The sequence below is a fragment of the Pimephales promelas genome, chromosome 10, assembly GCF_988280905.1.
Source record: "Pimephales promelas chromosome 10, fPimPro1.hap1.1, whole genome shotgun sequence".
NCBI classification, from domain to species: domain Eukaryota; kingdom Metazoa; phylum Chordata; class Actinopteri; order Cypriniformes; family Leuciscidae; genus Pimephales; species Pimephales promelas.
This window is the reverse complement of record NC_142778.1, coordinates 10,670,752-10,687,832: the sequence shown is the minus strand read 5'-3', so window position 1 is coordinate 10,687,832 and position 17,081 is coordinate 10,670,752. Positions and strand designations below refer to the sequence as shown.

General features: G+C 42.1%; 1 protein-coding gene across 1 annotated transcript in view; it reads right to left on the bottom strand.

Moving 5' to 3' along the window:
* ppfibp2a (PPFIA binding protein 2a) overlaps positions 1–17,081 on the bottom strand; it is a 40,275-nt gene that overhangs the window by 12,217 nt on the left and 10,977 nt on the right. The window contains exons 5-8 of the mRNA XM_039681627.2: positions 14,531–14,686; positions 13,472–13,564; positions 3,912–4,023; positions 2,260–2,292 (exon numbers count right to left, since the gene is read on the bottom strand). Coding sequence (XP_039537561.2) covers positions 2,260–2,292; positions 3,912–4,023; positions 13,472–13,564; positions 14,531–14,686 — 394 coding nt within the window. The remainder of the gene's footprint in view (positions 1–2,259; positions 2,293–3,911; positions 4,024–13,471; positions 13,565–14,530; positions 14,687–17,081) is intronic.

The following is a 17,081-nucleotide window of genomic DNA, read 5'->3' as shown; positions in this document are numbered from 1 at the left end:
TGGTCTTAAACTTTTCCAAGGAAAGCTGTAAAAAAGTTGAGCAATAAATGTTTATGACTGTTTATGGGAAAACCTGTCGGATGTCGCGCTTGTACATTTTCAGTAAAGTCTAAAAATAGATTGAATGTCAGTTTATTGTCAAATTTGGGTTTTCAATAAATTATTATTCTATAACATCTTGTTCATCATCACTTAATATATCGTGGAGAAAATTCACTAGTTTAGTGCAGAAAATAGCGAATTATAGTGGCAAGCTGAAAAGACGTGTCTTTCTCTTAAGAACGCGTGGAGAGGAGGTGCAAAAAAAAACAGCCATTTAGTTATCCTTCTCTTAACACTACAAATACAGTTTCTCCTATCAAAATAAACCACATAACAGAATAAAGGTCCAGTCCTGTGTAAACTACAATGGCATGCAAGTTTTTATTTATTTATTTTTATACAGCGTTATCGTGTGGTGTGATGCGGAGCACAAGAGAACCACAGAGTCTGAAGCTGCTCGCTTAAAAGACCTTGTTTGCCTCTCAATCGTCCATTTTCACATGATGAATTTTGAGTTGGTATGCTTTCGAATGATACCTAATCTATGATGATTACTAAAATATGTAATATGAAAAAAAGGCAATAAAAAAAGAGCGCCAGTCGTCCCGCTAGCAGGACGTGACAGTTAATCAGGGAGGGGGATGAATGGAAAACTGCTTTTAAGGGGGCATTTTGAATACTTGGTCATGCCTTCCGGTTTGTCCAACTTTCCAGCCGTTTTCCAGGCACTTGTCAACGACGTGCTGCAAGATATAGTCGATCAGTTCATAAATGTATACCTGGATGACATTTAGATTTTTTCGTGTTCTCTCCAGTAACATGTGCAGCACGTCCGGCGAGTGCTTCAGAGGTTGCTTGAGAATGGGCTTTTTGTCAAGGAGGAGAAATGAGATTTTCATGCACAGTCTGTTCCTTTTCTAGGATCCATTGTGTCGACTGAGGGAATATGTAAGGATCCTGAGAAGGTTAAGGCTGTGGTGGATTGGCCAAGTCCAGATTCCATTAAGGCCCTACTGAGGTTTGCCAGTTTTTACCGGCGGTTTATTCGCAACTTCAGCCAACTAGCCTCACATCTGACGGCTTTGACCTCCCCCAGAACTACGTTCAGGTGGTCAGACGCTGAGGCTGCGTTTGCCAAACTGAAAGGCCGGTTTATTTCAGCCCATACAAAGCTGAAAATCGCCCGACCCGAAAAAGAGTTGCACGAGTCTGAATTCGGCTCAAAATCTGATGTAAATCGCAGAGTGAATTGTGCAAAGTGAGAACTTCTCTTTCACGGAGATAATCCATCCACCTCACAGGTGTGGCATATCAAGATTCTGATTAGACAGCATGATTATTGCACAGGTGTACCATAGACCCCGTTTACACCTGGTATTAAAATGCGATCTGTATCCAGATAAGTTATCCGGATAATAAAAAACGCATGTTAATGCAAGGTGTAAACGCGTTGTGATCGGATCGTGATTGGATCTGCCTGACCACATCTGGAGGTAGTCTGGCTCGCATTGTGTCCGGATCTTTACTAGGTGTAAACGCAATCTGGTTGTTGAAACCACATATGTATATTTTACTCCTCCCAAAAATGCTAAAAAATAAACGAGTGAGAGCGTGTTATATAGGCTATATGTCATGTTATAGCCTAGTCAGATGCGACACGTGACACGCATCACCGCAGATGAGCAGCTGAGCGTCTATTCAACGTGCAAACATCGCAAATAAAAGTGAAAGTAAGTCACAGACGCAGTTAACACATCTTCAAGTAAAGAAACGAAATTATCTTACCAGGCCTGTTGCCACTCTCTCTTATTGATGTCTCTGATTTGGAAATTAGCTGATGATCAATAAAATGCCGCTCAGATCTGTTGCTTTTGGTGGCGTGCAATCCAATAAATCTGCATATAACGCAGGAGGTGAAGATCGGATTTATATCCGTTTTGCAAAAACACATTTATGTGGCCAGGTGTAAATGGAATCAGTACTTATTATCCGGATAACTTATCTGGATACAGATCGCATTTTAATACCAGGTGTAAACGGGGTCATAGACTGGTCACAATTTGAGTGAAATGGGCCTTTTGTGTACATAGAAAAAGTCTTAGATCTTTGAGTTCAGCTCATGAAAAATGGGGGCAAAAACAAAAGTTTTGCATTCATCATTTTGTTCAGTGTATCTTTCTAGCATTTTGTGTGAGCAAGAATAGAAAGCAAGCTTACGTTTGGTAGTGAGTCTCCTTCTGTATATCTCCTCTTATGGTGAGCAAATGGTGGAAAGAAAAGAAAAAAAAACATTTTTAGCTACGAAAACACAGCAAAGACAAATGACAATTATTAAAACATGCTGTTATTATTAGTTATTGACTGAAAGGTATTTTTTAAGGTCAAAATCTAAAGTAATTTATGTGCCACTATAATGGCACCAAATGGAATTGAAAGAATAATGAGCTGTCCCCAAAATTGTGTACTTTCAGGGTATGTACCGCATTTGCTGAAGACCTTACTTCCTGACCATACATAAAGTTTTGGGGGCCACTTTATATTAGGTGCCTTGCAATTACTATCTACTAACATTTAAATTAATCATTCGATTAATTCATGTTTTATATTGTACGGTTACACTTTATTTTAAGGTGTCATTGTTACAGTGTAATTATTTATGAATTGAGTACTATTAGTTAAAGCTGCATTCCATAACTTTTTTTGGGGTTAAAAATGATCCAAAATACATTTTTGACCAAGTACATAACCATCCAGTGTTCAAAATTATCTGCTTGCCTTAGCCCGATTCAAAACGGCAAGCTGGTAATAATGTTTTTAATTCCAGTGGTACTGGTGGATTTCTGTGGGAAATTCAAGCATGTCTTTCCATCATTCGGTCACATCTGTACACATGAAGAAGGAGTCTCGGCTAGTAGGCTATGAGTGTGAGGGTGCAGGAGATGGAGATTTATAGCCTTTTCTCACAGCACTTGATATAATTAAACTTATCCAGAAAGGTTCAAACAACAATCACCAGTGACAACTGGAGATTTACCTGTTGTAAAATGCAAAAGTTCAAAGTTGTTCAGATGATTGTACTAAAAAGTACAATTTATGATTCCGAATGACAATCTCCACACCGGTGTGGTGACTGACAGCTACACATTCTGTTCAAAATATTGGATTCACCCGTGCTGTGCCGTGCCGAGGCACAACCCACGTAAAGTTGATAATTCCGCGAATAATTGAAATTGCAGATTCCAAACAAATGTGGCGACGAAGAGGAAAATTACGGACTGCAGCTTTAACTTACTATAGGGTTAGGGTAGGATTAGGGTTTGGTTGAGGATTAGTTACATGTAATGTAAGTACATGTAACATATGTAACAAGGACACTGCAAAAGTGTTAGCTATGGTACTCATGCAATTGCATTCAGATATTTATAAAATATATGTAATTAATTACATCTATAATTACACTGTTGACTATTCCCTTACATCCGAACCCACCCTTAAACCTACCACTAAACATGTCCCTAACCTTACCCCTTTCCTACCTTAATTGCAGCAAAGGTGTTTAAAATACAGCAAAACTGCAATAAGTACATTTTATTTATTTTTTGAATACAATTACATAGTACTTAAAAAGACACATAATATACTGTAAAGTGTGACCAAAGTTTGTTCTATAAAGTGTAAATGTGTACATACTACATCTGTCATTGTCATGTGGCCTACAACATCAGGCTCACACTCGGCAGAAGCAGTGGGTCATCTGGATTATGTGTTTACTCTTTTATAAATGCTGCTTTTCAGCTAAATTGCCCTAAACATCAGTCTTGCTGCATCAGGACAGGTGTATAGTGAGATCTGAGGGGAGAAAGCAATACCTCTATCTGCACTGTCCACAGACCCTGGAGTACTGGAGAGCAGCTGAGCCTGTAAATTCTCTATTTCAGAGTTCTTACAGCTTAACAGCTGCTGTAAACTCATGATCTCTGCCTGAGAGAGGAGAATGATTTATGTTATTATAATATTGCTTAAAATATCAAAATTAATTCATTAAATTTGTCAACTTTTAGGAGAGTAAAGGATATTCCTTATTGAAGGCAGGATTTTTCTCTTTTCATAAAGGATTTTGATATACTATGTGTCACCATTTTTTTTTCAGTTTAATTTTGTTTTCATTGACTTTCAGATTGTTGTCATTTGTCATTATGAGCTCATCCGTGTTTTATTAATAATCCTTGTTTGTGTTTGCTTTTTAAGTTAATCCCTCACATTCACATTAACATCTCTGGTCGGTCTACGTTACCTTTAGTGTGTGTTGCCCAGCCTGTCTTTTGTGTTTAAACGTAATATTGGAACTTTATTCATCATCTTCATCTGCCTTCTTGCAAGCACCCATGACACTATTACCCCTTTTCCACCAAAACAAAGAACTGGTTCGGATCTGGTGCTGGTTCAAAGTTGGTTCGGAGTTGGTTTAACTTGCAAACCGCTTCAGAACCTATTTTTCCACTGACTAGAGCGCCCAGGGAACGACGTCGTTACGCCACTGTGTACGTCGCCATACGTCTTAGCTAGAAACGCTTGCAAGTACAACATTACTTTGGGATTATCTCTAACTCACGTACCAAGAAGGGTTTAAAAACAATTGAAATATGTAAGTCTTTTAATCTTTTCGTTTGATATGTAATCTTTTCTGATAAGTTATGTACCCCTGTCTTGTGTCTTTTTTTCTTTCCATTTATTTGTTCTATATTGTGACTGTTTTCTTCTTTGCTTATAATGTCTTCAATAAAAAAAATACAAAAATAGAAACGCTTGCGTTAACTTCAAGCATAACAATTACAAAGGCGGACTCCATCGTGTTTCTGCAAATGTTTCTCCTGGGTTTGCAATCCTTTATTATGGTCAGAAAAGATGTTTAGAACAAATCTAACCCCCCCCCCCCCCAGCCCCCGACACAAGCATGACGTGGTAAAAGAACGGTTCTAGTCCAGCAAAGAGTTGGTGCCGCTTTGAAACCAGTTCTCCTGGCCGAGAACCGGTTCTTTGGCTGTCGAAACACAAAGAACTGGTTCGCACGCAGGCACCGGCTCCGAACCGGCTCTCAAAATGCTTTGGTGGAAAAGGGGCTTGTGATTTTAAAAGGGGCCAATGATTTTATACTTCAGACTCGACGCAAACACTTTTAATAAACGAAACTTTGATTTTCATGCTGAAAATTCATAATAAACAATATTTGTCAATAAAAATGTATCAAATAATATTATCCTCTAAAATTTATTATTTATATATATATATATATATATATATATATATATATATCGTCGCTGTCCGATGAAAACGTCTCAGGTTACGACTGTAACCTATGTTCCCTGAGAACAGGGAACGAGACAATACGTCGAATGACGCAATGGGGAACGCCTCAGGCGTGACAGGTGTCTGAAATCAAATATCAACTCACAGTAATCAGGTTGACCGGCGACAGCCCGTGCATCATCAGCTTGAGTGATGAGCGCGTCAATCTGGATGTATAAGAAGGGCGCCTTGTTGCAGGCAGGCCCCGAGGCATGGCAACGAGACGTATTGTCTCGTTCCCTGTTCTCAGGGAACATAGGTTACAGTCGTAACCTGAGACGTTCCCTTTCGAAGGGAACTCAACAATACGTCGAATGACGCAATGGGGAACGAAATACCCACTCCGCCATGCTGAGGGGAGTGCATGCCTAAAGGCAGTGACAACTGTCAGAACCAGTAATTCCAAGGAACACTGAAACCACTCACCCTATGTTACATCGGGCTGTCAGTGACAGCACTCCCTACCGGTCATAGCCCAAGCTAATGAACCAAGAAAAACCAGAACGTAATAACGTGGGTAAATCAGGGCCAGCTCAAAGGCTTTAGGACCACAACTTCAAAATAGAAGGGGTCCCTTCTAGGGAGTGTGGCTAGGGGGCCAAAGGGACCCCCAGCCAGTCACTATTCAGGAGAACACTCCTCCTGAAATGCCCCCAGGCTGGCCTGGTGATCTGTACTAAGACACACAGTCTGGCCATAGCCTGTCCGTCCAAGACAGAGCCTCTGGAAATTGCCTAGAAAAGGCATCCAAAAACTGAAGGCCCGCGAAGCTGGCAGAAACCATCGAGTTTCGGATCACAGAGACGGGATCCTCCAGAGAGTGTGACTCAACCTCAAAACAATGGGAATCGTACACTCAATCCACGAGTTTCCACCCAGTGCTCGCTTTTGAGCACTGAGGAAGTAAGAGAGGGATCAAAATCAGGAAGGTCAAAGAGACCTAAGACCCGATGACCCCATGTGTGGGGAGCTCCGATACATGAGGGCTCATGTCAGGAAGGCCGTACGTTGTGCGGCCTGAAACCCAACGACCACAGTATGTGGAAGCTCATCCTTCAGGAAAGCCAGAGGCTAGAACCTGACAGACCCACAATGTGGGGCTACCTTCGAAAAAGGTCTAATGAGACCTAAAACCACCAGTTGTGGGAGATAGCTCGAACAAGGGAAGTGCCTGTCGTAATGTATTGCGACAAAGACACATCTAGAGTGGGACCCAAAGTGAAGAACCGGAGTCTGAACCACATAAGAAGGGACCGAAGCATACTGCGCGTGACCCTCACCATAAGACATGGATTTTAAAAAGTGCACAAGACATCTCGTCGGGTGACTTACCACAATAATAGGTGAAGTATGGGTTTGTGTACTTCACTCTGAATTCAGGAAGGCCTGGTGAGGCCTGTAACCCAGCAACCACAATATGTGGGAGCTCATAACCAGGAAGGCCTGTTGAGGCCTGTAATCTGGCGACCACAGTGTGTGGGAGCTCATGACCAGGAAGGCCTGGTAAGGCCTGTAACCTGGCGACCACATTGGGTGGGAGCTCGTACTCAGGAAGGTCAGTGAGACCCAGCCTGGTGACCACAACCTGTGGGAGCTTACTCCACCAAGTGGAAGCTACTTCTTCCAGAAGTTAGCCAGAGAAGGGCGTCCCTGTAGCCAGTGACAGGACGCCACTTAAAGTGGGACCCAAGGGAAGACCGGGGTCTGAGCCACATAAGAAGGGACCGAAGCATACCACGCGTGACCCTTACCATACAAAATGGATTTTAGAAAGTACACAAGACATCCCGTCATGTGATTTACCACAATAATAGGTGAAGTAGGGGTTAGTGTACTTCACTCTGAATTCAGGAAGGCCGAACTTGAGGCCTGTTATCTGGCAGCCACAACAAGTGGGAAGTTATCTGACAAGTGGCAGCCACAACAAGCGACCACAGTGTGTGGGAGCTCATAACCAGGAAGGCCTGGTGAGGCCTGTAACCTGGCGACCACAGTATGTGGGAGCTCATTACCAGGAAGGCCTGGTGAGGCCTGTAACCTGGCGACCACAATGTGTGGGAGCTCATAACCAGGAAGGCCTGGTGAGGCCTTTAACCTGGCGACCACAGTATGTGAGAGCTCGTATCCTGGTGACCACAGTATGTGGGAGCTCATAACCAGGAAGGCCTGGTGAAGCCTGTAACCTGGCGACCACAGCATGTGGGAGCTCATAACCAGGAAGGCCTGGTGAGGCCTGTAACCTGGCGACCACAATAAGTGGGAGCTCATAACCAGGAAGGCCTGGTGAGGCCTGTAACCTGGCGACCACAGTATGTGGGAGCTCATAACCAGGAAGGCCTGTTGAGGCCTGTAACCTGGCGACCACAGTATGTGGGAGCTCATAACCAGGAAGGGCTAGTGAGGCTTGTAACCTGGCGACCACAGTATATGGGAGCTCATAACCAGGAAGGCCTGGTGAGGCCTGTGACCTGGCGACCACAGTATGTGGGAGCTCATAACCAGGAAGGCCTGGTGAGGCCTGTGACCTGGCGACCACAGTATATGGGAGCTCATAACCAGGAAGGCCTGGTGAGGCCTGTGACCTGGCGACCACAGTATGTGGGAGCTCATAACCAGGAAGGCCTAGTGAGGCTTGTAACCTGGCGACCACAGTATATGGGAGCTCATAACCAGGAAGGCCTGGTGAGGCCTGTGACCTGGCGACCACAGTATGTGGGAGCTCATAACCAGGAAGGCCTGGTGAGGCCTGTAACCTGGCGACCACAGTATGTGGGAGCTCATAACAAGGAAGGCCTAGTGAGGCTTGTAACCTGGCGACCACAGTATATGGGAGCTCATAACCAGGAAGGCCTGGTGAGGCCTGTAACCTGGCGACCACAATGTGTGGGAGCTCATAACCAGGAAGGCCTGGTGAGGCCTTTAACCTGGCGACCACAGTATGTGGGAGCTCATAACCAGGAAGGCCTGGTGAAGCCTGTAACCCAGTGACCACAGCATGTGGGAGCTCATAACCAGGAAGGACTGGTGAGGCCTGTAACCTGGCGACCACAATCAGTGGGAGCTCATAACCAGGAAGGCCTGGTGAGGCCTGTAACCCGGCAACCACAGTATGTGGGAGCTCCCACGGATGTCTCTCCGTGGCCACCATAGCACTGACGGAACAGCAGATTGCTTGGTGGCCCGGAGTCCCGCAGCAGATCAGTCTGGTAGGCCTGAGGACCACAAGGGCGTGCTGCCGTGTACGCTCTGTCATTCAAGCATGAAGATGTCTTGAGCAGCTTGGATGACAGGGTCAGAGCTCTTAGTGAAGAGGACCGACCAGAGACGAGATAGTTAGCCAACGTCTCGTCCACTGGCGGCATCGTCACATATCCGTGCTCCACGGCTCCCTCCACAGCAGCGAAACTAGCCCGCTGATGCAGACAGAGACGTGAGGAGAACGGATTCTTCCATACCCTCGCAATCCCAGCGTGGAGATCAGAAAGGAATGGAAGGCTCATCCGGGCTGGTGGCTTATGGGTGGGGAGGAACCAGCCATCCAAAATACCATGAGCGGGTTCCTCCCAGACGCGCCTCCACTGCAACTGCAATCTGTCTGTGGCGCGCCCCATAATGTCAACCAGCTCAGCGTACACTGGGCAGGAGGGCTGAAATGGTTCGGTCTCAACCAAACTGACATCTTTTTCTATATACAGTATATATATATATATATATATATATATATATTACAGCCAACTCCTGCCCTGCCCGAAGAGAACAGTTACAGATTCACCAAAGAGAGAGAGCGCTCATTTTCTCTCTTCTTAGATGTTCAACGTTAATCTGTAACTCACCCTCGTCAGCTGGTAGATCATCCACGAGGTTAACGCCCCTCTCCCGATAATCTGCCAGCTCCATCTGAAAGCTCCACGAGCTCAACCGCCACTGAGCCTCAGCCCGAGCGGGAACCGGAACCGCGGGGTTCAGATGCCGCGCCCACTTCCCTCGAGAAGTGGGTCACACGAGAGCAGAGAGTTCTGAAAGGAAAACTCTCAGTTCGCGCAAAAAACTCCCTCGAGAGCTTCCCGCGAATGCTCTTCTCTCAGGCAGAACACGCACAGATCGTGTGAATCCTCCAGTGTCAAATATCTGGACACAAGTCGGCACACTCGCGCAAAGTGTTTCTCCACGTCTCTGCGCGCTTCATCGTTGATACTATCACACAGACAAACAGTCCCTGAAGACGAAAAGATGTTGTCACGGTTTCAAGGCGCCCTTCTTATACATCCAGATTGACGCGCTCATCACTCAAGCTGATGATGCACGGGCTGTCGCCGGTCAACCTGATTACTGTGAGTTGATATTTGATTTCAGACACCTGTCACGCCTGAGGCGTTCCCCATTGCGTCATTCGACGTATTGTTGAGTTCCCTTCGAAAGGGAACCGCATATGTCCATTTTGCCGATTTTGAGATTTTTCGACGGATAGAAAATCCAGGTTCATTTCCGTATACAGCATGCTTCACGTTATCTAAATGACCAATGAAAAGCTGTGAAACATGTCATCTGAATTACAAGTATATATCCATTTGCTGTCAAAGCTGTCAATCACGCAGCGTATCTCCCCGCCCTGTGGAGGCATCTCGCCAGTCTCGTGAAGTTTCATCTTAAGCGTCTCTGAAAGCTCAGAATTAGATTGCCGAATAACACTGTGAGGTGAAGTACCATCAAACTTTTGTTTTTGACAACAGTTCTCAAGACTTTCCTTTACAGTAGGCCTAACTTTATCGAGGTAAACGTTCACCCCTGATGCCAGACATAGTGGAAAGGATTGACAGTTATGAAATTACGGTTAGGATTGTGTAAACAAAGTATCAGTCTAGCATCACCATGTCAGTGTATTGATTCATTGTCTCTTCATAGTTTGCAAGAGATATTTAATAAACTGACCATATTTGATAAACTGAGACGTAGGCTATTTAATAAACTGAGGGTAGCCTATTAATCTGTCAATATGAAATGCGATTTGGTAATTCTAATTAATGATCGGAAGAACGCGTATCGACCACCGTATGTCCGTTTAAACTCGATTTTGGGTCAAATGTGGATTATATCATGACACTGGCTAGAATATGGTGACATTTAAAGATGTTGTACCAAGCATGACAACGCTACGTTCAGCTGCTTTTGAAATTACGTGTTTTTTTATTACATCACCTATTTAGTAGTTATCATAAATGAGGTATCATTTTATCCTAAATTACCTAATACCAGGATATTCATCTTGAGTTTTAAGATTCCATATTTTTTGACAGAAGTGATATTTGGACAGAAATGTATTAATTTGTTACAACAGTATGCATACAATTACATTCAATGGAATGAATGTCACCCGATGGCTATTTTTGGCTAAACAAAATCTCATGGAACTTCAATTTTTGGAACACAACTTGGTTAGATATTATGGCTTTGATTTTATAGTAATTTTATAGTAAAACATATTTAGTAAAATATATATTTTATATAAAAGAAACAATATTAAGTACAGTTTATTTGTAAAAATATTGTTTCCCTGAAGGGGGGAACGGAGACATCACGTCAGTGACTGACAAATTGGGATCTCGCCTAAAAGCCTAAAAAGCATCTTCGAGTGTTAACAGAAAGAGCCAATGGACATTGGCGAGTGAGATATGCATCGCAAACCACACCCTGTGCTGCGGGTGTATTGGAAGGGTTCAGAGAGAAACTCAAATCGTTTTCACTGAAGAAACTAGCAGTTCCCGATGCTTAGTGGTGAGCACAGGGATTTTGACGATGGGATTAACGCACTGAAGAAACAAGCAGTTCCCGATGCTTAGTGGTGAGCACAGGGATTTTGGCGATGGGATTAACGTCTTTATGCGCCCAGGAGGAGGTAACACTCAGAGTTGAGTAAGCTCTCACCCAAAGGGGGCACTGCTTGCCTTGGGACTGATATGCCAAGAAAATAGTATCCACTATCCAGTGCGCCAATCTTTGCTTAGAGACAGCCTTTCACTTCTGCTGGACTCCATAACAAAGAGCTGATCTGAGGTCCAGAAACAATGTGTACGGTCTACATAGAGATGTAGAACGCACACAGGGCACATAGATGCTAGGGCTGGGTCTGTCTCCTCTGGGAAGTTCACCACCTGGTTCCTGAAAAGAGTGGTGGGGACTTAGGATAACGTGAGAGTAGGCTGACCAGAACTCCAGGCACATTTTGTTGATAAAAATTGTTTGCAGGGCCTCGGCCCTTGTAATGGAACTGAGCACAGTCAGGAGCACTCTCTTAAGAGACTCAAAAATGGTGTTACATTAGTGGAATTGCATTAGCATGGTTTAAATCATACTTATCTGACCATTATCAGTTTGTAGAAGTAAATGAAGAAATGTCTTATGGATCACAGTATAGAGTACCACAAGGCTCATTACTAGGACCCTTGCTGTTCACTCTGTACATGCTACCCTTGGTATATATCAATAGGAATCATGGGATTAGTTTTCATTTTTTCATTAGCAAAATTTGGATGACTAGTAATTTCCTCAGAGTTTCTAATGATTGGACAAAAAAAACCTCTGCACATACCTAGAATACCCTAACAATTGATTGCTGCTCTGTTAGGAACCTGGGTGTGCTCTTTGATACAAATCTTTCATTGGAAAGCCACGTTTCTTGCATCTATATAACCGCATTCTTAATTTTTTTTTAGAATATATCTAAATCACGAAATGCTTTCAATGAAAAATGTGGAACAGTTAGTTCATGTGTTCATGACCTCAAGGCTCGATTATTGAAATGTTTTTTATGGGTGGTTGTCCTGCACGCATAATAAACAAACCACAGTGTGTGCCAGTGCATCTGTGCCGAGGGTCTCGTCAGTTAGTAAAATAAATGGTAGTGGTATGTGTCCGGAGAGGCAAACAGGTCTACCTGAGTGGCTCCAAAGCAATGCCAAATCAGCTGGCTCACCTGGGAGTGGAGTCTCCACTCTCCCAGAAGTGTGATATATCATGAGAGCATGTTGGCTACATGATTGAGCTCTTCCGGATTATGTATGGCGTGAAGTGACCTGAGTATCACTGGGGATTAGCCCAGTGGGAAAGCCCCTACTGTGATCCTCAGATCACCCTGCATATCAACCAAAGTAGTTTTCTGCTGGGCAGAAGAACTAGATTAGAGCGGATAGCGGATGGGACACCACCTTTTTGAAGGTATTGGAGTCTCGATCTCAGCACTGAGATGTAAATCTTCCCACAGTTGGTACATGACTCATCCACAAATGCTTCCTCAGCTTCCTTACAACCCAGACACAAAAGGCAGTGATTGTGACTGTCATTCAAGGCTAAGAAACGCCCCCATCCAAAAATGCACGGGTGGAATGACATTGAAAAAGATGCAAACACATCTTTCAGAGGAAACACTATTTTGTGCTGAGGTTAACAGGGGAAGATCCCTGCACAGCATGCAGAGAAAGGCTTTTTCTCTGCAGAGATTCTCTTGAAGGCAATCATCACTGACACACCATTACACCAACACAGGAAACCCTTCCAGCTTATGAGGACCACTAATATGAAAGAAGAGCTTCATCAGTGCAGAAACGCTCGGCTCTGAAGCAAAAGCTTACTGAGTGTGTCTGCACGCCATACCCGCAGCATGGGGGATTGTTCACGATGCAAATCTCACTCACCAATGTCCATTGGCAGTGTGTGTTAAAAATCGAAGGTGATAGTGCTCTCCGGCACAATAATTTGTCTGTCACCGAAGTAACTTGTAGTGACTTACTGGGAACTCAGGGAAAACGGCACATCAGAAACAGAATGAAAATGAAACCAAAACATCCATTCAGTATTTAGCAGCCATCAATATGATAGGTTTATGTGTCTTAATATAACAAAATTTAAGTCATTATTAATCGACAATCTGCTGCAGCTCTTTTGTCTTTTGATCACAAGTTTGAATATAAGCAAGTACAAATTAGATTTCAGCGCTACATTGGAAGATTGTAAGTAAATAACAACTTAAATATGGGCCCATTCCTAAAAAAGGACACAAAACTTATCATTTATATTTATGTGGCAGTACCTGTGTCACCTTGAGTTTCTGCTCATACTGCATCTTCTCTTGTTCCAGCTCATCAACTCGATGTTTGAGCATCTTGAGCTCCTGGAGCAAGTTCTTATATATATATATATATATATATATATATATATATATATATATACAAAAAAACAAAACAAACAAACAAAAAACATTTCAGCAAACATTACAATGTACATCATTTCAAAATCCCCCCACTGAATGGTTCAATTATTCTGCCAAAAATGTGCCATGGTAAAAATGCTTTCTGCAGAAATACCATTGATACCAGAGTTGTGATACATTATTGTAATGCATTTTGGTTGCAAAGGTAAATTTAGGCAGAAATCCTGTTCTTGGAGAGCTAGCAGATTTGTGGTCCAACCCTGCTCACACCTGTTTTAATTAGCTGGTTTAGGTGTGTTTGATTATAGGAGTGTTGGGGGAGCTGAACTTTTCATGAAGGTACATCTCCAGGAAAAGGGCTGGGCTCCCCTCTGTAAGAGTTAAACAATAAAAAAAAAAAATATTTTTCTAGCAATTTAAACATAACCACAACCCAAACACTACAACTGTCAGATCATAGACTGCAGTAAGGCTCCGGAAGTAAAAGTAACATTCTAACAACCATTCCAGTCCTGCCAGAACTTCTTAAGCAATGTTATACTGTATGCTGCTGTGCAACGGGAACGGCATGTTTTTTTTTTTTTTAGGGTTAGAACATAAAACACAAAGAAGTTTTAGTGCAAAAAAAAAAATGCAACATTTGAAATGCATTGCCTTACAAACCTAAAATGCCTAAGGAGAAAATAAATGGGAAAAAAACATAGTAATAGTGTGTGGTCAATGAGCATTATTAAAGCTCATACTAAAACAAGCATTGTTGATGAATAACATATAGATAATTATAAATAGATGTCATCCCTATTAAACAATACATTTCTAATTCTAATTCATAAGCACAGACAATATTTGGGCAGCAATCAAAGACTATGAGATACAAGGGGTGCCTACACTTATTCCACAGTGTTTGAGTTTGTCTAAATGTCCAGATCTTAGACCTACCACTGGATTTGGCTCAGTCAGAAAGGCTTGCACTTGGTCACTGCCACAACCTTCCTCTGGGACCATCTCCGCTGGCTTCTCTGGGATCTTACTAGAGATCTCTTGCCGAATCCTACACATCTGCTCCTGAAGCTCGCTAATCAGATTCACTACGCTCTGTCAGAGAGGGAATAGTAAAGAGAGGAAGAACCAAATTAAATAAGGTAAAAGAGAGTGGAAAGAATGGATTATGGGAAGCACACATGCAGTGTTTTCCTTCCTATCTGTGCTATGCAGGTTACTTGATCAACTAGATTATAAAATCTCTCGTCATCTTTACTTGATGTACGTCTTAATATACCCTTTCCTGGAGTCCTTTTCTTTTCCAAGCCATTAGCAATAGTAACATAAGATGATGTGATTGTCTATCATTCGTTGTCATTACGCATAGACACAGTTCAGTAGTATTACACACACTAGGTCTAGTTGAAATATGAGATTATTTAAGATTTATTACATAATATAACTCTGGATGTGTTTGAAATAATGTTACATAAATGCCCCTTAATATCCCATAAAAACAAGAAATGGTTAGTATTTTTACAAAAATAGCAAGGTGAGTAGCTAACCAAAACTACCAAACAGTTAAGTATAATCGCAAGACCATGTCAGCTTTTTACAAATTGTTTTTTGTTTCTTTCTGCTTTTCTAGGTCACTCGCATGGTTAGGGTGGACCATTTCATGACATTCATGAACTTTATTCAACAGCACATCTACTAGTCAAACAAACCATAATGAGAAAACATGTTGTCTGCTCCCATCAGCCTGGGCTTTCTGAAATCAACTTCTTTAGACGAGTACATTTCTCACAAGCCAAGATCTCAAATATAAAAAGCCTTTGTTAAAGAGCCAAGTGACTAAATGTATTTTCCAGGATATACTGTGTGGGTAACCATGATTTGAATACAAACCAGCTTCTAATGTAGCGTTTAAAATAACTTCATCGTCTGGGTACTAATATTTAAAAACATATCAAGTTAACTGATAATTTAATTCATAAAGCTGCCATTAACTGAGGAACTTGGCTTTCCTGTGTGAACCATAATAGTTTAATGGCTTAAAAAAAATTGCTTAGTATGTCAGGCACCAAAAGCAGTGACACAAAAAACTGTAAATTTCAAAAGCAAAGACAGCTATAAAGTTTACAAAATTCAAGAATTTCAAATGTCAAACACAGCTTCCTGTAACATCTTTCACACCAAATGGAGCTGTGTTCTAATAAAAGTTAATAGTCACTGTGTCCATCATGAAAGAACTTTCATCTGAGACGCCATTGGACACCAACAGTGTGGTAAACTAGATGGTAAACTGGCCTATCTATAGCAGGTAGAAGACCTCGTGTGTGTGTGTGTGTGTGTGTGTGTGTGAGAGAGAGAGAGAGAGAGAGAGAGAGAGAGAGAGAGAGAGAGAGAGAGAGAGAGAATGGCATGCTACTGGAATGATCACGGGTGGATTGGTGCCATTCTTTCACTGTATGAAGCCAAGCAGTTGTCAGACGTCACATTGAGGTCATTCCACTCTCCCCATGCTAAAAACATTCTGGCTATTTGTCAGTTAGACTCAGCTTCGATACCTCTCTAGTTAATTACACAGAAATTTGTTCTGCTTGTGTTGAATGCAGCCCATCATGTTTAAATGAAAGGTACACAACCGCACAAACACATACAGCTCATGCCAGCACATCGTAATTCCAGGGGAAAGGTATATTTTAAATCAACTAGTTCTATACCACAGTAGTCACTATAAACATAGTAATTACATGGAAATAGCACACAGTAAATTAAAAGACACATTTGTTGACATAAGCCCAAAACTAGCTTACAAGCATTCATTTCAAATCACCGCTTTTGTGCCAGCAGATTTTTGTTTAACAATTTTAATTTGCTCCCTGAACAACACAAAGTACAGTTTATAAGACTTTGTTTGCAATATTTGAATCAGAATATTGCAAACAAAGTCTTATAAACTGTCTTACCCACATTGTAACCTGGGGGGGGGGGGGGGGGGGGGAAACAAAACAAAACAAAAAAACATTTAGTCACTTGGCAAAGTCTATCAATACCTATACTGTAAGAACTGTAGGTATGTAAAATATGTGAAAAAACAAAGTGAATCCATCGAGACAACACACAGTACATAAGACTTTGGTGGAATATTCTGATTCAAAACGCTTCACAGTTTTAATACAAAAAGTGTTGTCTCTGGAAGAATTAGGACTTTGCTTTTTCACATATCTTTTACATACCTATAGTTCTTACAGTATACGTATTGATACTTTGTTAAAGAAGTAAGTGACTAAATGTCTTTTCCAGGATACTGTGTGGGTAATCATGATTTGAACACAAATCAGCTTTCAATGTAGCTTTTGAAATAACTTACACCTACAGTTCTTACAGTATAAGTATTGATAGACTAAAATTTTGTTCTTTTGAGATTATTGGACAACAACTATCCCCACCTTAACATTATTGTGCTTGTGCATGAAATTAGGTCACATCATTTGATTATAGC